We start from the raw sequence: 23797 nt of genomic DNA, 5'->3' as shown, positions 1-23797 counted from the left end.
GGCAAGCTCGAAACACCCGAGGGGTGTCTTGGCAAAACCAAGACACCCCAAGGGTGTCTCGGCCAGGCCGAGACACCCCAAGGGGTGTCCTCACTTTTTTACCACCCCCCCTCTTGGTTTCCTATAAATAGCCCCCTTGGGCCTTTGTTTTGATAGAGGAATTTTGGAGAGCCTTGGCGAAGCCCTGCTGCAGTGAAGAGTGGTCGTGCGCTTCATCGAGGAGAGGAGAGGTCTTCATCAGATCTTCATCACCCGTCCGATCCTTAGTATTAGCCCTTGGCGTTAATACTAAGAAGAGCTAATATCTCGCTTTAACCGAGATTGACGCTTTAAGCTTCTAGATCTCACGCGGATCGACGAAGCTCTGTCCGATATTTCTGGATCAGAAGTTTCTAGATCTCACGCGGATCGACGAAGCTCTGTCCGATTTATCCGGATCAGATCTGATTGCCCTGGTGGTCCACGGATATCAACGTCCCCGTCACAGGCCAAAGACCCACGCAAGCAAGAGATGATAAACAGATCTTGCGTTTGTTTGAAAGGAGTTGTATTTCTTTTGTTTTCATTGTGTACCGGTCTTATAAAAAGGCTATCTTTTTGTTTCATTGTAACGATCGAAGTTGTAATGAATGCAGCAATGAATACAGCAACTTTTTCCGCAAACAAGCTGGCGACCACAGTGGGAGCCAATGACATCGCTACCAACGCCGTCGTGACGCAACCGGCATTCGAGATCCAGGTGAATGAAGAATACGAGCTCGATCGACAACAGTTCAAAGAAGGCCTCTCTTCCTCCTCCTCCAGATCCGCCTCTCCAAACGGGTACAGAAAGGTAACCTCGGGTTCAAAGGCCAAGCTTTGATCTGGAGTACACCTGCGTAGATCTGAGATCCGGTCCTCTCGAACTCTTGTCTTATTTGGCGTTGACGATCGCCGAGCACCAGATCTGGATAAGCAAATCCTCGAAGTCCTAAAGTTTGAATCTTTTTTAGATCTGAGTCTTCAATCCAGCAGGGCTTCGCCTCCAAAAAATCCAACCTTTTCAAATGAACAAAGGGGAGCCTATTTATAGGCTCTCTGAACTGTGCCCGCGCACAGATCTGGGTCGGCCACCCATGGGTGGCCGGCACTGGGCCGAGCCACCTGGGCCGGCCACCTATAGGTGGCCGGCACTGGGCCGAGCCACCCATAGGTGGCTCAGCCACCGAGCCACCTATGGGTGGCTCAGCTTTGGCCAAGCCACCCACGGGTGGCTCGGCTTTGGCCGAGCCCCCCTTAGGCGTTTCTGTTTCGTCGTTTTGTCCGTTGTATCTGTTTTTTTCGGTTGACTTAGACTCTGATTTGGCAGTAAATCCACTTCTGAGTTCGAGCCCGAAACCGATCTTGATTCGGTTGTGATTCATCCGAGTCTGCTCTTGTTTGGATGACTCGTTGATTCTTCGAACCCTTGGCTTGATTCCACACATGAATGGATGTATTCCGTTGCTTGCGTGCGATTCGTCAACCTCGTCGCCTCGTTGGTTCGTCGGTTTGTGCCGAGCTATGCTAAGGGACCTATAAGCAATTTTATACGCCTACACTAGACTACTAAAAATTTTAGAACAATGCAGAAGAAAAGAATACAACTTACTACAACCAACTGCAATATGGCAGGTAGTATACAGTTCAATTAACAGTTGCCTGTGAACATACCCAGAATTCAAGTAGCAACAAAAGCATCAATTATTTATTGGTATATCAACTAAGAGGAAACTTTGAGCTACAAAATATCAGTTAAAATATAGTAGACTAATTAAACTTACAGAAAAAGAAAGCTGAGCATGAATCTCTATTGTAAAATGAGAGAAGTGTGAACTTCTTGGATGAGACATCAATTTGGTAACTAAACTGTTAAATTTAGTGAAACAAGTTCTTACCTTCAGCTACCGCATCACAGTATGAGAGATTCATACTTGTGTTGGCATACATTCTCCAATATCTAATTGCATGATATCCTCGGAAAGCTCATCTAATTTTGGTTGCATGTCATCTATCATTAATAAAAAAATAAAAAAAAATCAATAAGCAAATTCATAACATGTATTTGATTCAAAAAAACGTAAAAAATATAACATTAGTATTTGTATACCTTTGATACCATATAACCAATCACGCGTGCAAACTAAAGTCTCCACATTGTTAGGCTTAAGAGTGCTACGGTATTGGTTAAGGATTCTCCCACCTACACTGAAAGTACTCTCCGAAGCAACCGTAGAAATAGGAACCGCCATTATGTCCCTTGCCAATAGAGAGAGCTCGGGGTATCTATGCTCATTAGTCTTCCCTATTGGATAATGAGTTGGCCATCATTAATGATGACCAACTCATTATCCAATAGGAAGATGACATCTCACTTGTCCCTTCTATTGGTCCCATATTTTGGGTCTTTAAAGAATTTTTCTAAAAAATATATGAGAGAATAAATATCATTAGTATATCATTGAAAAAACACAATGTTCAATCATGGAAGGCTCAGAAACCATGAACTGGAGTTACAAAAACTTCCAAAAATGCACATGAAACTTAAATCTTTTCAGAGTTGCTCTTGAAGGCAAATCCTGCTAGCATTCACACACTATATTAGGCATTCAGGAATTTAAAGTACAAATCTTTTAATGATTTGGCTACGGAGAAATAGATCTGTTTCATTGTTAATAGTGACAGAAACATAGTTAAGGGAGCTGCAAAGAATTAGGCAGAAAAAAAAGATTTGTTTCATTGTTAATAGTGACAGAAACATAGTTAAGGGAGCTGCAAAGAATTAGGCAGAAAAAAAAGATTTCGATTGGCAATAAAGAACACACTAGTAGCTAATTTATCTAATACCCCTCACAAAAAGGAATTGATAGACCCCATATTATTGAGACAAATGGATTGTTGATGCTACTGACTTCTAGTTGTTACAGAGGAACATATGAAGATATTTGATTCTATTTCACTGCAAAAAAAAACAGTAGGGGGCAAAAACAGGAGACCAAATTTGATGGTTTGCATTCACAGATAAATCTGACCTGATGCTTAGAAGCTCAATCTCAACAAGGCTCGAGTTCGATTAAGAGTTCTAACAATCAGTGATCTCTAATTTCAACAAACCTACTTTCGAAAATATGATGAAATTTCTGTTTCAAACTAGCTTGTAATTTCAACAAACCTACTCTTTATTCAGTAATTATAAATTCTGAAATTTTAGAAAAATCTGTAGTTTCAAATTGATATAGACTCAGAAAAATCTGTAGCCATTAATCAGACGTCATTAACATTAGCAGATCTGTAGCCATTAATCAAAAAGCCCTAGCTAAGAGTGTACCTCGCCGCTCGTCGAGGATCGTCGAGGATCTATGGCCGCTAGTTCGATGGAGAGAGAGAGAACTATGACTGCTTGATGGAGAGAGGAGAACTCGAGCGCTGCCCCTCGCCGCTCGTCGAGGATCGCTGCCGCTCGCCGATGGAGAGAGGAGAACTTAGCTTCGAGGATCGCTGCCGCTCGCCGCCCCTCGCCGCTCGAGAGGAGAGAGAGAAATCTAGGGCTTCGTTTGAGAGAGACGAAGGGTTAGTCGGGTCTGTAGAGGTTCACTTGGGTAAATTCGGGTTAGATGAGTGTTAGACGGGTCAGTAGACGGGTCAGTAGATCAACCCATCTAATAAACGGGTAAATTCGGGTTGACCCATTTATGACCCAACCCATATAACTTGATCCATACCCAATATAAATGGGTCGGGTCGGGTCGGGTTGATGGGTTGGGTCATAAATTGCCACCCCTACCTAAATAGTCGGGGTTACCAACCCCGACTATTTAGGAGGGTGTTAAACCCTAATTAGAAACCTTAAACCATACAAATTTAAGTCCTAAATAGTCGGGGTTGACAACCCCGACTATTTAGGAATGTGATTAGGCTGCTAATAAAAAAAACGGGTCGGTTTTGGTAAATAAAAAAAACAGGGTCGGTTTTGAAAAATAAAAATTTAAAAGGGACTGTTTTGAAAAATTGTTCTTTTAAATTATTCAGTTAAATGAAGATAACTATAGAATTATAAAGTAATTAAATCAGTTTAATAAGATATAACAAGAAAATTGAAGCTTATATGATTTGTTTGAGGAATTGAGGATGGACAATTTGACGGAGCAAAATAGCAAATTATAATGATTTCTGGGTAAGTTCATAAATATCTATTATTTGTGGATATGTATGAAAAATCCTTCGTCTTAAAACAAATGTAATATCGGTGAATTTTAGCTGTTGAAAGAAATTATCCCCTCCGAAAAAAAAATTATAATGAAGAGAACCCTGATAAGATGCGAGGTTGGGGAAAAAAGAAAGGAATTTGCTTTTAAACTGTAAAAATTGTTTGGGTTGATGAATATTAATATCAGTTGATCATCCGTTTGCGGCCGTTACAACTTTGTTATCATTCTGTGTGTTTTATCTTTTATAACTTAAATTAAAAATCCCCGTTTCTTTTTTCTTTTATATTAATTCAAAATTTTGAAACTCAACCATGCTGACAAAACCGTTGGAATGAAATCATATTTTATAAGAAAATCAAAAGATCGCGGGAATGAAATTAGAACTCAGAACTTTGCTCAGATAAAGCGGACTTCTAACGCGGGAAAAAAGAAAATAAATTAGGAAGAGATACTCCATTTTAGTCAGTTGGAAGCTGTTCAAATGATTTAGATAACGACCTGGATTTCGATTTAAAAAGATTTGTCTCATTTTATAGTACCTTTTCTTTTCTGGGTAACAATGTCAAATACATGGCATCAGATGAATGATGTTTGGAAAGCATTAACTGCATTCAATTTTATTTAAAATTATTACCCATTTCAATATAACACCTCTTGGTTTCTTACTCTCCTTTGAATTGTTATTCTCCTTCTCGTCTTATACACCAGGTCTTTTGCTCTCGTGAGAGAAACCATTTGCTTTTGGATTTGTGCCATAGATAGAGTTGAAGCTTTTTAGAAGAATCTCCAAGATCAGGAAGATACATCTAAGAGAGTAGGGGCGGAAAAATTCGAAGCAGCCTGGAATCGATAAAAGTTGAGCTACAGGTTTTTTTAATTTTTTTTAATTTTTTTTATTTTTATGGAGCTCTATCTAATTTGATTAAAAAGAAGTGAGCATAAAGGAAGGACACATTCCTTTATCATGTTATTCTTTTTTTTTTATGTTGTTGCACACCAAATACTTGATTCTTTCCTTGTTATAGGTTTTTTCCCCAACTCAGTTCCAACGTAATGCTTAATTCGTTTTTTGAAAACCACTATTGTCTTTAAAACCACTATTTTAAAAAGTGGTATTGTGATAAGTGGAAATCTTACACGACTTCATCTCAGCACTTGAAATTAGAATGGAGGACAAGGATTACAGTAATTATCACCGCCTAATTTGAGAGAATCCCGATCCCCTAAGTATTGAATTATTCTGGTGAGCTTAATGATTCAGCGTGTTTCATTTGGTCGCTCACATTAGTCAAAAGATAAGTGGTGTGTTATAAAATACTATGTAGTTTGTTGAGAGGATTCATGTCGCCCACCCCAAAAACTTGGGATAAAGGCTTTGTTGCTGCGGTTGTTGTTGCTGCTCCTATTGTTACTATGTATAGTAGATAATAGATTTCAAATACAATGCTTTCTTCGCATTTGATGTTATAGTAGCTTGATTTGCACTTGGCGTATTTATTGGTGATATAATTTAGCACCCAAAGCAACTTTTTTACACTTTGCTGATGTGTTTTGTCTAGTAAAAAGGGTTTCACTTTTGACATACATACTTTCTAAACATATTCAGATTCTGTCCTCTCTCTATATTACTTGATGTAATCGCGGAAATATTTAAAACAATCATGTATAATATTTAAAGCAGAGGCCTCTAGGAGCATATGGTAATTCCAGTCACCCCGGTACAGAACAATATGCAGTGATTACTTCTTTCATTTTTGGCACCTCTAAATCTTCCCTTTGTTTTATTTTCTTGTAAAATAGTATATATTCTCTATTACTAATTAAACATTACCAGAGGTGGCATCCAGTTGCGAGGATTTCTGTGTCTTTTTGTGATTCCAGTGTCGGAAAATCATGTCAAGACCTGGAACAACCAGACAAAGGTTGATTAAGCTTTCTATAATTAAGACAACCATATTTGTTAACATTAGTTTTCCTTTGTGCTATCTGTAAATTCAATGACCTCTCATTCTACTGCATTATAATTTGCAAGGGGTTACACAGGATGCCAAACAATTCTATGATTATTGATATAAGAATAATCCTTGGAGTCGTGTTGGGCTTCTTCATGGGAAGTTTACTTTCTCCAGCCATCATAAGCATGGTATAATTTTTCCCTTTTTACTACACTTGTTTCACAATTCTCATATAAATACCATTAGTAGAATACTTAGCTAATTTAACGTATCAAAATACCAGCTGGACTTTTCTTCTAGGATATCGTGCATTGAAGATAGCAGTCCTGCGCGAATTCGACAGGAACATGCCAAGTCTTCTTCATATAATCAAACTACAACATATTTATTAAGTTCAAATGTTTCTCAGGTATTTTGCCAACATTATTCAATTACGAATTCTGGGCTTATGTACATGTGCAGATTGGATACTGATGTACACATGATTCACTAGATTTCTATTCATGTGGTTTATCTGGAATAATACGCACAAAAGTTATGAATAAATTTGGTGTATTCCTTATTTATATTGTCTATAAAATGGGACGACGAGATACCTTATGAGAGACATCCAATACTTTATTCAATATAAAAAAAGGTGTGCTTGTATGTTGAATTAATATCAACTCGCATGTTGTATCTTTACTTTGTAGAGAAAAAGAAGTTTATCATATACATTGTGTAACTTAAGGTGTATATACACATACAACATATTCCAGGTCGTCAGAGTTATGGCAGAACCATTTATGTAATCTTAAAATCATTCATTCAAGCCAAAAATCAAGTCACCTTAAAATTTCAAGGAAATACCGATCTCATGGTAAATAATTAGAAGGGTTAATGAGAGTTATTTTGAGTTGATTGACCTATAAAGTGAAATTTCAGAGTGCTTGATGGTCCATCTGTTTTTTGGATTACATGTATTGTTTAGGGTACAGTTACAATGTGATCCATATATCCACTTTATAGTTCATGCTTCAAAGAAACATTGGAGACACATATAACATGTATGCCTTATTTTTGCACAAGACTAAAATTCATAAGTCAATTATGGATGCTTCTACAAGTTGAATCTTGTGGGAGACCAAATTAGTTACAACTCTTTTTATCATGTTTGAGTAGTGTGTGTCTGGGTTCCCATCTTTATGCTCTTATTTTGCATCCAAACTTCTGTAACATGCGTTTCAAAGATCTAATCAGTATTTTAGTGCTCTATAACTCATCCCCTGTCTGTTTCTGTCTCAATCGAGAAACTGAAATTTCATCTTTTAAAGTCATGGTCAACCAGATAGCAAATCTTTGGTGACTTGCTGGGTCAAATTTTTATAATTTTTTTGTTCTTCGGAATAGAAGTTATTGAATTAAACAAAGATGAGCGGTGGCTCAATGTGTTATGTGTTAATCTTCAATAGAAGATGCAATTCTTAAAATTTTGGCGACTCTTAAAAGGTGAGCAGTGGCTCAATGTGTTGTGTGTTAATCTTCAATAGAATATGCAATTCTTAGAATTTTGGCAACTCTTATCAAAACATCCTTTCTAAAAAAATGTAGTTAGTAAATATATATTTTCTTTTCTTTTCGATAATATGTGATAATTAATACTAAAGAAAGGTAGACTAAGGAGACATTATTTACACTTTTATATATAGACTTTTTTACTTTAACAACCTTGCATAGTCAAAACCTTTTTAATACGTACTATTGTTAAGCTTCAAAATATCGGTATCTATATAAAGTTCCATTTTCTTAAAAATCTACTAAATTGATACAAAGATAGTTAAATAGGGATTCATGCGATAGTTAAATAGGGATTCATGCGACATTAGCAGATAATTTGTTATGCTGTTTTATGAGGGCCAGAATTTTCAATACTTTTTTTTCGTGTTTTTATTAGATTGCACCACTCTACATAGTTATTAAAGGTGAAGTGCTTATTGAAAAATATGAAAGAGAATTTAATGCCTGACGCAATAATGCTTCAACTGAAGTCGGTCAAAACGTCTCTTGTGGCTAACGATAGGTCGTAGTTCAAATCTATCTGTGTTATTTGTGTACCCTTCATATTATCTGTTATTTACTCCTGCTTGGTATGCCTATAGAAAACGAATGTAAAATTTAGAGATGCGAAAATAATACTGTTCTTCGTTCCTCAAAGTGGTTAATTTGTTTGGTAAAACATAAAATTTAAATTTAATAGTACTTCTGGAAGGAAATATATGCATGAGGGGTTCTGGATGTGTATATATCTTCTTTTTTTTTGTCCTCTAGCTTAGATTTGCATCCATGTGACAGAAACAGTTCTCTATTGCAATGCTGATCAATTAATTTAAGGTCATTTTTTTATAATCATTTGTGGATCATGGGTGGCATGAGTTTTGTACAAGTGTCAACCTTTTTCCTTTTTTTGCATAACACAGAAACTTGATCGATATTGTGTTTCATGAGAACAGCATAGGAGGTCTAGCATATTCCTTTTTATGAAACTCATTTAAATTAAGCAGTACAGGGTTAAAAGGCTTTGAGGTTTCACTCTTAACTAAAAGTACCATATTTCACATCATGTATATAGCATTCCTTTTTTAACTTTTCTTATATATATTTCATATAACTTTTATGAATACATATTACAACATGTCTTTTTGGAAATATGTTGATTTTCATTTCCCTTCCGGTAAACGCTGGCTTCACTTCTCTTGATTGTTCCCTTTATGTTGCTCTAACTTTCTTCTGATTTAAATGATCTTATTTTATGCCTTAGTGTTCTAACCAAGATTAGATTTAATACAACCATCTTGTTATCTTTTGTATCGTTAAGTTTTCAAAGTACATGGCGCAGATCAATGTTCCCACAAGTTCTAGAGGTGCAGAAAGACTACCACCAGACATTGTTGTGTCAAAATCAGATTTTTATCTTCATAGGTTGTGGGGTAACTGGAGCGAGGTATGCAGTGGTAATCTTGAAGAGTAGAAGTGTTTACACTACACGACACACAGTGTTTTTAAATATCCTCGATATAACTGACATATCGCCTGATATATACTTTTACAAGGTTTTTTGCAAAACGATATTGTTTAAATATATTTTACTGTTTTTGGCAATTTTTGGGCAATATATCCCTAACATTGCAAATATGTCCTTTTATATGATTGTCGTAAAACAATATAGTTCTGCAGAATCTCTTCTATGTATTCTAGTATGTTTAGATTTTATTATGTTTAGATTATATTTTAGAACATTATATTATATATGCACATGATTTGATATGACACTCCAATATTTACTACATTCTCCGATATTTCCCCATTATCTGCAATTCAATAAGGATTTTGGCCGTCCAATATTTCCTTGATATTTAAACCCTTGATGACAGATTGTTGTCTAAGAAAAGTTGTGTTGCACTATTACTAGTTATAATACTATTGAATGTCCCTTACATGCATTATCGTTGAATGATAATGTTGGACAAGAAACCTGATAATCTTGTGTTGTTTAGGAATAAAGTGATCCTCTGTAGCTATTAGGATCTGCCTTATGAGAAACTCATTACATTTTATTCAGATCATGGAAGTTGTACGTCTGTGTGTGTTTTCGTTTGTGTGTGTGGGTGTGTGGGGTGTGCCGGTGTGTGCCTTTTTCTTGTGCATGTGCGTGCACACGCTTGCATGTGCTTGTATGTGTGTTTCTGTGCATGTCATGTATGCATATGCATATGAGTATGCATCTGCGCGCATTGATATGTGTTTGTGATCCTGTTTTATGTGTATGTGGATTGGGCTATGCTTTGACTTCTAAAACAGCCACTTAGAGAAAGAGGTGTTAGACCCTAGAGGGGGGGTGATTAGGGTCTTATGCTAATCTAATCCGATTTTATGTCAATTAAAACTAATTAACAAGTTATCCTAGCAAGTATAAAATACAACAAGATATATGAGCTAGGATAAGTGATATACACAAAGTTATCCTAGCAAGTATAAAATACAACAAGATATATGAGCTAGGATAAGTGATATACACAAGGGTAAAAAAAATAAACAAGATAGTGGATGATATAAATAATGAGCAATGGATAATGACGACAAGAAATATAAACATAAGAGAAGTGCGCCAAAGCAAACTCAAACACACGATATGATCACGGAGTTCGGACCTTCCGTTCTACGTCTCCGCTCCCTACTCCTGGGGAGAAATCCACTATCACAACCGGGTTTTCTACGCTCACCCGAATAACGTTTACACCTCACAATATCGGTTTTTAACGCTCACCGATCAACGTTCATAAACACTCACAATGTTGGTTTTCAACGTTCACCGATCAACGTCTACACTCCATACCTCACAACAACAAATGATTTGTTCTCTGATATGGATGAGAACATAATGTAAGCTCACTCTCAATGATACAATCCCACAACCCAAATTATACTATGAATGTAAATACAATAAGCTCAATGGTTATGTGTGTAAGCAATGAGAAAAATAATCAACTAAACTCAATTAAATTCTAGCATATAGAGATTATGAATAAAACAATAAATAGCTAGAAATAGAGTTTAGAAATTTTTCTCTGAAAAACAAAATGGAGAGGTGGATTAAAATGAGGCTTAATCAATGAAGATGATCTTCTCCACTTGTAAAACAATCTTCACAAACCAAACAAACTTTAAACCCAACTAAAACCCTTGTTAAAACTCTTTTAAACTTCTTTAAAACTTTCCATTGGGTTAGTTCTGGTAGAAGGGGTTTGAGGGGTTTATATAGGAAGAGAAACCAACAGCAAAAACCCCAAACAAAAGATAAAAAACCCCAAAGAATCAGAAATTTGATTCTGTACCAAAAATAACCATTGGGCAATCGACGGTCGACCATGGAAAACTCGCGGTCGACCGCGAGCAGCAAAAAAGCCAGGGTTTGGCTACAGAAAAACATCCGTGGCGATCGATCGCGAGAACATCCGGTCGATCGCCACGGTCGACTGTGAGCCTCTGAAAAACTTCCTGAGTCTCTGGAGTCAGAGGCGGTCGACCGTGGCGGTCGACCGCAAATTGATATATGAAAAAAACGGGTTTAGAAGCAGTTTGATGATTTTGAAACCCTGTTTAAAAATATCAAATAAATTCTAAAAAATATAAAATTTTGAGAAATAATTGTAGACATGATAATACACATGCTATATAAACTAGTTTTTAAAAAGGACCTCCCAAATAAAAAATATCATCATTTTACAAAATAGTCCAAAACATGAAAATGTGAACATATGAGTTTTGACATTTTAGCTTAACCATGTTTTGAAACAATATAAAATAATTTTATAGACTTGATGAAAGATGTAAACTATTGTTATGAAGTTTATAAACAATAAATATAGTATTTTATCAAAATACACATATAATGCACTAAAACATGATTTCATTGAACTAAATAAAATTGATATTGATAAAATCATATATATACATGTAAGTATGAAATAAAATATGTTTTCTAATTATATTCAATTGTTTCATATTAAAACTTAAAAACTATCAACCAAAGCATATATGTATATATATAACTATATATATACGAAACCAAAGCGTGTATGTGTGTATATGATTGAGCTTAAAGTACTAACACACATAATATAAAACCTAACACTAAATTTACCCAAGCTTGATCTTGATCTTCAATAGCTTGACTTGGTAATCTTACGGATGAAGCTTGAACTTGGATCTTCAACTTGAATTGCAAGGCTTTACTCCACAATTCCGCCAACCTTCATTGGATATGATCGTGAATGTGTAATTCCATCCATCCTCCAGCTTGTTGTTTGTCTACAATAAATAAAAATACATCAATACTAGACAAACAACATTAGATGTAAATTGTTTGTAAATCATCATCAAAACAAGAAGGCCAACAAGAGGTAGTCTAAATAGGACTTTGTACTAACTAGTACATTGATAGAACAAATGAAATGTTTAAAACAAGTTGTTGGATGCCTTGTTGGTGTATAAGTATAATCATGGTGGAAAATTCATCCATGTGATTAGAAGAAGCATATGTTAATTATCGAGATTTATAAGAATAGATTCTCTGTCTTTAGTTTAGACCAATAGAAAATTTTAGTAGAGTATAAAAAGAGGCGACAATTGACTGATGGAAGATTGCTAGCAAGAAGATGAATGAGGTCTGTTCTCCTAGAAAATCCCCTTTTTAGGTTAAATTTTCATGTTAAATTAGGTAATAATTGTTGGGAAAAGGCGGATGATTGAATGCTCTTTCCCCGTCATCTGTAAATAAAATGGATTAATAAAACAAATAGTAATAAAATAATCAAAAGAAATAATCAGTAGGACACTAGTATTTTTAACATGGAAAACCCTTCAACTAAATGTGAAAATCACGGGATCTAGTCCAGAAGAAAAGCTTCCACTATAAAAATATTGGGTACAAAAGTTTTCTCTCTAGACACTTTATCTTGCATCACCTGTCTTCAGTGGTCTTTGTCTCTATGAGATTGAGCATCCTAAAAACACTTAGGCTCCTCCTTATTAGTAACTAAAATGTATTCAGTAGAAAGATACCTCATAGATGGTTGATAGACTCTCTTAGACCTTTTGAACTAAGGTTCTTCACATTCTTGAGGAGTTGGATCTCCATCTTCATTAGCTTCTCCATCATCATCGTCATCATCAGTCTTGTTCATCACTGGCGTATCTTGCACTTTGTCTTGCACATCTCCCCTACTATAACATCCTCTAGTGGAGAAGGAACTATTATAGAGTTAGAATTTCCATCAACCTCGCCATCTGACTTCTCGTCGATTGTTTGGTCTTCATGAAAGACCATATCTCTGCTTCTGATAACTCTCCTTTTTATATGATCCCATAGAATGTACCCGAATTCTTCATCTCTATAGCCAATAAAGATGCATAAGATTGCCTTGTCATCAAGCTTTCATCTCTGCTCCTTTGGAGCATGTGCAAATACTTTGCACCCAAGCATCTTCAGATAAGAATAAGAGATATTTTTTTGTCCATACTCTCTCTAGAATATCGAATGGTAAAGAAGTCTATGTAGATTGGTTGATCAAGTAGCACACCGTGCGAACTACTTCTCCCTAAAATATCTTGAAAATGTTCTCCATCTTTAGCGTGCTTCAAACTCTCTTCATGATGGTGTGATTCATCCTCTCTATGACACCATTGTGTTGAGGAGTACCTGGTACAATATTTTCATGCTGCATACCATGACTAGAGTAATAGCCTTTGAACTCCTTGAATGCGTACTCGCCTCCTTTATCTGTACGAGACACTCTAAAGGCTTCCCAGTCTCTCTTGTTAGACCCTAGAGGGGGGGTGATTAGGGTCTTATGCTAATCTAATCTGATTAAATGCCAATTAAAAACTAATTAATACGTTATCCTAGCAAGTATAAAATACAACAAGATATGTGAGCTAGGATAAGTAATATGAACAACAAAGAGATATATCCTATATGATGAATATGTATATATGCAAGGATATATAAACAACACAAGGGTAAAATAAACAATCTACACAAGTGATAGGGTAATATGATGAGCAATACACAAAGGCGATATAAGATATGAAAACAAGAATAAGAACGCCAATGCAATCACAAACAAAACGATATGTTTACGAGGTTCGGTCTCCACGACCTACGTCCCCGCTCCTCACCTCGAGGAGATCTCCACTATCACAATCGGGTTTTCTACGTTCACCCGAACAACGTTTACACCTCACAATACAATCACTATGTAATCACACCTCACACACTAAGTGTTGGTCCTAGCCCGTGTCCTCCTCCTCAAGTGCTCGGTTACAACCTCTCCCTAGGCACGTCAACCGACGCCACTCCTCTTGGATTCGACCCCGTCTCTCACCACACACTTCTCTCGGTGTACAAGTGTATTACAAGTGAATCCTCACAATAAGCACAATATAAATCAAATGATTTGTTCTCTAAACAAGGTGAGAACTCAATTAAGCACAACTCTAAGTCACTAATCTCACAACCCAAAATTATACTATGAATGTAAATACAATAAGCTCAATAGGTTGTGTGTGAACAAAGAGTATCAATAAAACAATTAAACTCAATATATAAATCTAGCTTATGGAAATTAAGATCAAAACAATAAATAGCTAGAATTGAGTTTAAGGAAAACTTCTCTATAGATCAAGAGTGAGAGAGAGATGAGTTGAATGCCCAAACACCAAAGAATGATCTCCTCTTTGCTCTTGTGAAATTTGCTTCACAAACTAAACTCAAACAAACTCTTAAACTCTTTTAAACAAAACTTAAACCCTTGATTAAAAGCTTTCTTAAACTTGTTTTAAAACTCTCTTGGCTAATTTGAAAAGACATCAGCAATGGGGTATATATACCCACTAGAAATCTCAGCAAAAACCCCCAAAACAAATGACAAAACAGCCCCCAGAGAAACAGCTCAGAAATAGCCGTTAGAAGTCCAACGGTCATATTGTCGGTCGACCGAAAATCCCGTCGGTCGACCGATGAGAGCAAAAACACGAAGAAAATGTTCTGGACTAACGTCGGTCGACCGGAAATTCTGTCGGTCGACCGATTTGAGCTCTCGGTCGACCGATGCGAGCTCTCGAACATGTTACAAAAAGAATTTTCCAAATTGCATTTCCCATTTGTGAAAAATCATCATTTTGCAAAATAGTCCAAAACATGAAAATATGAGATACTTGAATTTTGATGTTTTGACATAAACCAACTTTTGAAACTTTGTGAAATGTTTTTATAGACTTAGTAAAACATGTATAAACTGATATTGAAGTCTATAAACTAATAAGACAATATTTTCATAAAATTACATATTCTATGCAATAAGTACTGAAACACAATAGAGTATGTAATATCATGAAAACCAAAACACATGTATGTATATATATAACTATATATATGCATAAAAACCAAAACTTATGTATATATATATATATAACTATATATATATACGAAGAAACCAATAAGTGTGTGTGTATAGATATTGAGCTTAACGTACTTAACACACATAATATAAACTCTAAAACTACATTACCCAAGCAATCATGATCTTCAATTAAGCTTGACTTGGTACACTTGCGGATGAAGCTTGAACTTGATCTTTAACTTGAATTGTATAGGCTTCAACCCGACATTCCGCCAACCTCCTTTGGATATCATCGTTGAAGCGCAATCCATCCAACCTCCAACTACGTTGTTTGTCTACAATAAATAAGAATACACAAACACTAGACAAATAACATTAGTAGTAAATTGTTTGTAAATCATCATCAAAACAAGAAGGCCAACATCTCTCTCTCTCTCCGCCATAGCATGAAACTTCTGAAAACATTCAAACACTTGGTTTTTTGTTTTCAGGTTATACGCCTATAATATTTTGGATACATCATCAATAAAAGTGACAACATACTTATCGCAACTGAGACACTTTTCTTCAATGGGACCACAAACATCAGAGTAAACCAAATCTAACATATTAGATTTTTTGTGGGAATATTTACTGAATAAAACTCAATGTTGCTTGTCAAATAAACAATTATTACATGGGTATAGAGAAATAACTTTGGTCAAGGAAATTAGTTTGTTCCTTACCAAAATCTATAAGCCCTTCTCGCTCATGTGACCCAGCCTTTTGTGCGAGAGATTTGGAGAAGAGTTTTCCTCCACCGTGTTCAGGCTGTCACCACACACCTTTGCCTGAGTTCGATTCAGTGTGCCGAATACTTTTCCTTTGTCAACTACCAAAGATCCTTTGGTGAATTTCCATCTTCCGTTGCCAAAGTAGTTTTCGTAGCTGAGTCGGTCCACATCAAGCCTAAGGCTCAAATCAAGAATGTACCGTACGTCCTTCAAGGTCATCGCGCATCCAATATTTGTTTGTAGACACATATTAGTATATTACCAATCCCGAACAATATTGACTGGTGTTTCCCATCTTCACGACGACAAAGTCACCGGCGATGTGAAACTCCTTGTTGGGTGTTGCATGGTATGAAGTTGCTGTGTCGACTACCCAGCCAACATCATCGTCTCCAACGTGCAAACATTCTTCTCTAAGAGTGAGAAGAGCCATCTTCACCATCTACAATGGTGGTTGTGTAGTTGTCATCATTCTCATTGTTGCCTCCTTTCTGTTCCTTCTTCAACTACCTACACAACTTCTTCTGATGTTACCTTCCTTGTGGCAATAGTAGCACTTTACCGCAGGTCCTCTTGATTTTGATCTATTTCTAAAATTCCCGCGAAAAGTCAGCGGTGTTTTGCTCTTGCTTCTTCCTCTATCTTCTGTGACTAGGGCTTATGCATGTTCTAAGCTTAGCGCCTTTCTTTTGGTTTCTTCATTGAGTTCCCTTCTAGTAAAACAACATTATCGACACGACGCTGTTCCAGAACAATTGCTTACGCTTACCACAAGGGCATGCTAGCTGTTCGACAATGACCCCTAAAAGAGCAACGTTTATACTTCACCGTCAATAGTGACTTTCATTCCCGCTAGCAATTCCTAATGCTTTGGAACTTGTTCAAGTGCTCTGCGCAATAGGGCTACCATCTTTTTACTTCAAATTTGCAAGGATTTTATTTAAAAACGCCTTGTTTGTAATTGTCCTTGGAGTAAGCATTAGTTTCTCATTAGAAATTTGATGAAACACACTATCATCTACCCATTGTGTAATAATTCCAATGATCTTTCTATTTTCTTTCTTCCAGTCTGCATCAGACTTACTTGCTGATTTTTCCTCCTCATCTTCGATCGGATCATACAAATCCTTATAGAAAAGGATATCCTCCATCTTAGGTGTTCAGATTAGCCAATTAAAATTATAGAGCTTGATCATGGTACTATTAGTACCTACTAGTCTCCTTTATATCTTGTACAGAGGGGATAGCTTTACCAATCCCTAATACTAGGTGTTGGTAAAAGCGGAACGTTTGAATGTTATTTCCCCTTCCTCTCTATAAATATAATGGATTAAAAAGATAAATAATAATAATATGACCAAAGGAAATAATTAGTAGGACACCAGTATTTTTAATATAGAAAACCCTTCAACTAAAAATAAAAATCATGGTATCTCATCTAGAAAAAAACTTCCACTATAAAAATAATGGCTACAAAAATTTTCTTTGTAGACACCTGGGTAGAGCTACACTAGCAACAAACAAGATAGAAAAGAAGATTACTTCTGCACCGGAGAAGGAACACAAAAGACTAAAACTCTCTTTCTTTTTTACTCTCTTTTCTTTTCTCTCTCACTCAAGTTCTCTGTGACTTGAGTTGTTTTGCATGTTGCTCTTCTTCTACTTCTTCAGTCGGAGGTGTGGAGTATTTATTAGGAGAAGCAGGGTTGTGGGAAAATAACTTGCTGCCGCAAAATAAGGTGAGATCTGATGCTAGCCCACAATGTTTGACAAACTCTCCCCTCACCTTCATTTCACGTTTTCAATATTCACATGAAATTTACACATCTTAGTCAATGGTTCATATCCCTCCAAAAATAGGGGGGACCCGCACAATAATAATATATTGCATCGAGGGCAATTAATCGCGCCAAGTGACCATTTGACATGAGTAAAGCAAACTATAGATTAACTATAGATGTCTGCATGAATGAATACATTGTAAGCTTGGCATTACTCTTCTGAAATACGGATTAGTGAATTTGTGCTATCAGTCTGGACATGTGTGTCCACCATTTGATTTGTTATTCATTTGATAAATTATGCTTTCTAATGATGCAGAGGTTTATTACTCGTCTATGCATGATACCAAATAATGTTGCTTTAATGATCTGCGTGCAGGACCTACCATTCAAACAGAAGTACCTCGTATCATTCACTGTTGGCTATGACCAGAAAAAGAATATTGACGCTGCTGTGAAGAAGGTTAGTACTTGCACTGTGAACTATTCACGAGGTGAAAGCTTGATAGCTGCAACTGCTTAAATAATAAGTACAGCAGCACAAATGCCACTTACCTGTTTATAGTATGATAACTCGATTAATTTCACTGTACTTATTAGTCAAAGTTCATGACATCTATTTTCATGTGATCTATCTTCTTGTTGTTATTCCTCAATTTACTACTTCATGATGACAATACTTGGATATAAGCTGATCATATTTTTATCCGAACAACAGCTCAGGAGACATGGAATTTAAGTAGTCAGAATGCGGCTTTATTTATTTATGAATTGTAATATAATGCAAAATTGTTGCTAGAACAGCCATGCTGAGCTGAAGTGACATGAGGTGGCACTGCAGAACTGTCAGGCATCATGCGGCTGCGGGGGCCGGGAAGCAAATAATGTTTCCTCCCTTAATTGTCGCATTTAATTAGGTGTGATTTCCCACCTTGAGTTTTTAGTGGGTACCAAGTATACTTGGGTTTTGTTCTTCAGCCGATTATGTAACACAGCACATATTTGGGTATCAGTTCCTTGACAGGATCGAAGCCGCCGCAGAAGTCATTAAGTACATGGTACAACCCATTCTGCAGCATGTCATAGGCAGTATCTTATGATATGTTGACCTAGTTACTTCTTTCTCCAAGTTGCGGTGTGGTGGCCTCAAGATTTTGTAAAATCATCTAGGGTATCAATAAGCTTCCCAATAGGTTTATAAATTTAAATGCTGATTGTGCCAGGTGGGTCAGAAGTTGTAATCATGTTGTCAATGGATCTGATTTTTAATTGCTGCATTGCATCAGCTAGGCCAAAAGAAATCCGATCTATATATGATCACTAGAAAGGAAAGTTTGACTTTGTGAGGGAATGAAGAAACGTCCGTGCATGTGAGGAATGAACTTATAATAGCCACAATAAAAGGACCGGCACGGCATTGCAACCTCCACTCCGTGCATAATACATGGCAGACCGAGTAGCAAGGACAAAGAGAACAGAGAAGTGGGACAACATCAATTACATTTGAAATTGAAACCATTCCTTCACTTAGGACTAAGTAAAGATGAAACTGTATTTATGGTCGTAATAACACTAGACATCCCAAAAGCATCCTCTTGGTGCTAGAACTTCATCTTTTAAAAGGCAATTCATATACCAGTTCTGGTCTTGTTGTAGCATCTGCAGCTTATAACACAAGCAATAGATCTTCTCAACTTGTACAAGAGCATGGTTTAATTCATGTCAATGCTATCAGAAAAGCTTACACTGATTTCCAACACTAATTTCATTAAGATAACATAATTTATTTATGTTTTGCTAAGTCCAATACTCAAGCAGCACTTTGTATTCTGGGCGAACGCGGGTTAATATACATGACTGATGCTTAACACCGTAAAAATAGAGAAATTGGTATCTGGTGCAAACGGTGCAATCAGAAGCAAAAGAGAGATATATGGGGTATTAGTGATTAATCTATATTTATTTAGTTGATTGCATGGGGAAGTTCTGATAAATAGAAGTAAGATGCTATTCTGTTTCTGTCATCACCCTTCTGCTATTAAGGATTAGCGCATACATCAGTTCGAGGTGGTATCAATGGATAGAGCATGTATAGTAGGTGAAATGCAGCAGAGTGTCAATTCTTTTGATGATTCATGTTCATTTAGTAGAATGCACCTACGTACCATAATAAATTTCACCATATCATTTCATAGGATACTGAAACAGATGAGGCTTAAAACAACCAACTTTGCCATAGTGACCTGACTCAATGGTATTGCACTATGATTGGTTGAAAATTCCAGGTTGGAGTCCAAGCTACATCCTTTTTAACAATAGAAAAGTGTCTGAAAGTAAAAAAAATAAAAAATAAAAAATATACTGGGGATAATCCTTGAAGAGCATGCATGTTGACACAAATAGTGGATGACCCACCCTTAAGACAAAAAGATCTAACATTTTTGGATGAAAAAGGTGTATTCAGATATCAAAACATGAAAAAATAATAATAATAAGTAGAAGTGAGGATATTTCGTTCATTTTGGATATTAAAGATTTAAGGGGTTATATATTACGACAATGAAGATCAAAAGGGGGTATATGTTAAATATCCAGAAAAATGCCTAATGTTTTCTTGCTGCTGTGTTTGTGTATAACTTGACCGATTTGCTTAATCGATTTACTTTTTATTATTTGGTCTCTACATGTTCTGGATTTGCTTGTCTGACTACATATTTTACTACAGTTTTCTGGAAATTTTACAATCTTATTATTCCATTATGATGGACGTGTAAATGAGTGGGATGAATTTGAGTGGTCAAAACAAGCTATCCATATAAGCGCCAAGAAGCAGACTAAATGGTGAGGAATCAGTAAGCACTATTCAATTTGCAGATTCATCTTTTAAGAGAAAGTTACAGCACTAGGGTTGAGATTGTGGGATTTACATTACAACCTATGGATATCGTTATTGGTTGAAGGTGGTATGCTAAGAGGTTCTTGCACCCTGACGTTGTGGCTCCTTATGAATACATTTTTATATGGGATGAAGATTTAGGAGTCGAACATTTCGATGCTGAAATGTGAGTCAGGCTTCTTTATCCGGTTGCTTTAAGATCTATTTATTGCAGGCTTCAACATTCTTTCTTTTTCATTTCCAGGTATATCAAACTGGTGCAGAAGCATGGCTTGGAGATTTCACAACCCGCTGTTGAGTCAAAGGACAAAAACATAACGTGGCAACTGACTAAAAAGAGAGACGATGTCGAAGTCCACAAGTGAGTTCTGCACTATGTTATCCGGATACTTCTATCATGAAGCCAAACTCATATCTGACACTTCCCATAACCGTACCCATATCCGGTACTTCTTAAACACTCTATAGATATATGGCATACATCTGTGCAGACGTGTACTCAGGTATACACTACATGTTTCAATTTAAAACACTCGTCATACACTTCTTAGACATATATCCTAAACTACACATCTATTTTTGAAACTTAATTATTAGACAATGATCGAGTTCATTTCAACCGTAAGAACTGGGATTTCAGAGGGTTGTTAATTTGCCTATTTAGCTCATAACAATGATTACAGCTTGTGTTTCAGCCGTGTCCCAACCTTTTGCAAATTTGTCATGTTCTGTACCCATACCCGTATCCATATCCATGAAACTTAGGTTCTGCAGAATCTTCAGTTTCCCCTTTTTACATTTGCCTGATTCCTCACTGTGGCACTTCTAGTAAAAAATAAATATGTGTGCACTTCATTTGTTATGTCTGCTTCATATTTTCTGGCTGATTTTTTCTTGTAGAACAATAATAACAGATGAGAATCAAGGCTGCTCTGATCCCCATCTCCCTCCTTGTGCTGCGTAAGATTTGTTTTAGAATTATACATGATAGTTCTTTTCGTTATTTGCATCCACTTCTTATCAATAATGTTTATCATTGTTTAGATTTGTGGAGATAATGGCACCTGTTTTTTCTCGAGATGCATGGAAATGTGTTTGGCATGTGATTCAGGTGAATGTGATTATTTTTTTCCCAAAGGATTCTCTCTGTCTCCAACAGATTTTGCGATTGGATATGGTGTTTTTTTTTTTTTTTGTTACAGAATGACTTGGTTCATGGATGGGGACTTGATTTTGCATTTAGAAGATGTGTGCAGGGGGTATGGCTCTCTACGTGCATCTCACTTTCTCTAATAACAAAAAATAGTTTTCTCCTTTTATCAATTAATGATTGCAATTTGTGTTTCTCCACCGTCTAAATCTATAACATTTTTCCTAATAATAGCCGGCTCATGAGAAAATAGGAGTTGTAGATGCTCAGTGGATCATCCACCAGGGGATTCCTTCGCTAGGAAATCAGGTGGGTAGATACCGCAATTCTATCTAGGGTGAATATCACCAACGACAACACCCCCCCTTCCCTCCCTCCTTAAATTTCGTTTTCTGACTTAACCCTGAAAACTTTTCCCATAAAACCCCCCAAAACTCCAAAGAATCTCAAATAACGCCTACAACTTTTTAAGTTTTCCTACAGAACCCCACAAAAAGCAAAGAGAAGGGGAGTAACAGAAGTTACAGACTTGGGCAAGCAATAAGATCCTCCAATTGCAAGACACTTTATAGGGATTTTGTGGGAAAATTTAAAAGGTTTGGGGAGTTATTTGACACACTCTGGAGTTCTGGGGTTTGTGGGAAAAGTTTTGGTGGTTTAGTTTGAAAAAGTTCAGGGGGTTTTGTGACAAATGCCCCAAAGTTTTAGGGGGTTTTGTGAAATTTTCTATCTACGTATCTTGGTAAGTGGTGCCACGTATCAAATTATGAGTTAAACTCTCTTCATTAGAGCTTCTTTCCTCCCTTACTTTCTTTCTTTCTTTCTTTCTTTCTTGGCATTGAACAGGGCCCTGACAGGAAGGGAAAATCTCCACGGGGAAAGGTAAGAAAATTTCATGGTGCGTTTCTTCATTTTACTTTTCAAGCATACTGCATGTATTCGTTTCAATAGCTTCTAAGAAATGAATGACCGTCGAATCTATGGACAGGTTAGAGACCGGTGTTTTAGAGAGTGGCAGGTGTTTCGTGCTCGAATGGAAAATGCTACGGACGCGTACTCCAGGAAAATGGGTATTAAGCTCCCAAGGAGGAGTAAAAATGTTACCAGAACACCCGGATAAAAATGGATTTAATTTAAATGTTCTGTTTATGGTTCCAACCATCCACTGCTGTAGCGATGGTTCCGATAAGATTTGTACTCCCCAAAGAAGGCATTTATCTACTATAATATATAAGAGGAACTTGTTTGGCTTGTAAATACGAGCTGAAAGTTTTGAAGAGTTATTCCAGCAATTGTTAATTTACATGGAATTTTTTTTTTTTTTTTTTGTGCCGAGATAGAGGCACGGGGAGTTATTTCCCCTAATTTACATGGAATTTTTTTTTTTTTTTTTTGTGCCGAGATAGAGGCACGGGGAGTTATTTCCCCATTTTGTTTTCCTTTTATGCATGGCTAGAAAGTTACAAGGTGAATTTGATATAAAGTCCCCAGGGCCTTTGGAGGCTGTATAATTTTGTTACTTGGAAAGCAATTTGGAATGTTTATGGCGAAGGACAAAGCTACGTATTGTAAAAAGTATTTCTGAAATGTATCTTTCCTATTTACAGAATATGATTCCTGTAGTGATTTACAGTGTGACTAGAGTACGTAGTTTCGGTGGAGGCATGATTTCTCATATTTTAAGGATGATGAATGAGATTGATAATATATATATAGAGATGATGACTTTCCTTTCAGAAGCATTATTCTATGCAAAAAAAGTTTACAAAGAAAACAGCTATGAAGCTAAAGAGTTCCATCGATCTTTCATCTGTCAAATATACTTTCAATTTTCAAGTGAAATGAAATTCACTGCATACACATATTGAACTGATTAAGATTTTAGTTTGACAGCAAAGATGCCGGTGGCCGGTCACGTACGATTGTTTTATAATTGGATTATGAGGGTTTTTTGGGGGCACGCTTCCCAAAACTTGACTATGTTTTAAAATTAACGTTGTTTCCGTACATGTTAAGTACCAGAAATATTGATGTGTAATATAATATATATAATAATAATTATTTTATACTTTTCAAC

At 36.3% G+C, this 23797-nt stretch overlaps 1 protein-coding gene across 1 annotated transcript; it reads left to right on the top strand.

Moving 5' to 3' along the window:
• Positions 5050–22857, top strand: LOC109831495. Its single transcript, XM_020398829.1, has 15 exons — positions 5050–5093; positions 6061–6148; positions 6270–6369; positions 6465–6590; positions 9057–9161; positions 18054–18137; positions 20400–20515; positions 20635–20736; positions 20815–20931; positions 21471–21530; positions 21615–21681; positions 21773–21829; positions 21955–22029; positions 22567–22602; positions 22709–22857. Exons 2-15 carry the CDS (start codon positions 6120–6122, stop codon positions 22838–22840), a joined length of 1206 nt encoding a protein of 401 aa, XP_020254418.1. The 5' UTR covers positions 5050–5093; positions 6061–6119; the 3' UTR covers positions 22841–22857.

This window comes from Asparagus officinalis, chromosome 2 (genome assembly GCF_001876935.1).
Source record: "Asparagus officinalis chromosome 2, Aspof.V1, whole genome shotgun sequence".
Classification (NCBI taxonomy): Eukaryota; Viridiplantae; Streptophyta; class Magnoliopsida; order Asparagales; family Asparagaceae; genus Asparagus; species Asparagus officinalis.
Note: the sequence above shows the minus strand (reverse complement) of the source record. Positions and strands in the feature narration are given on the sequence as shown.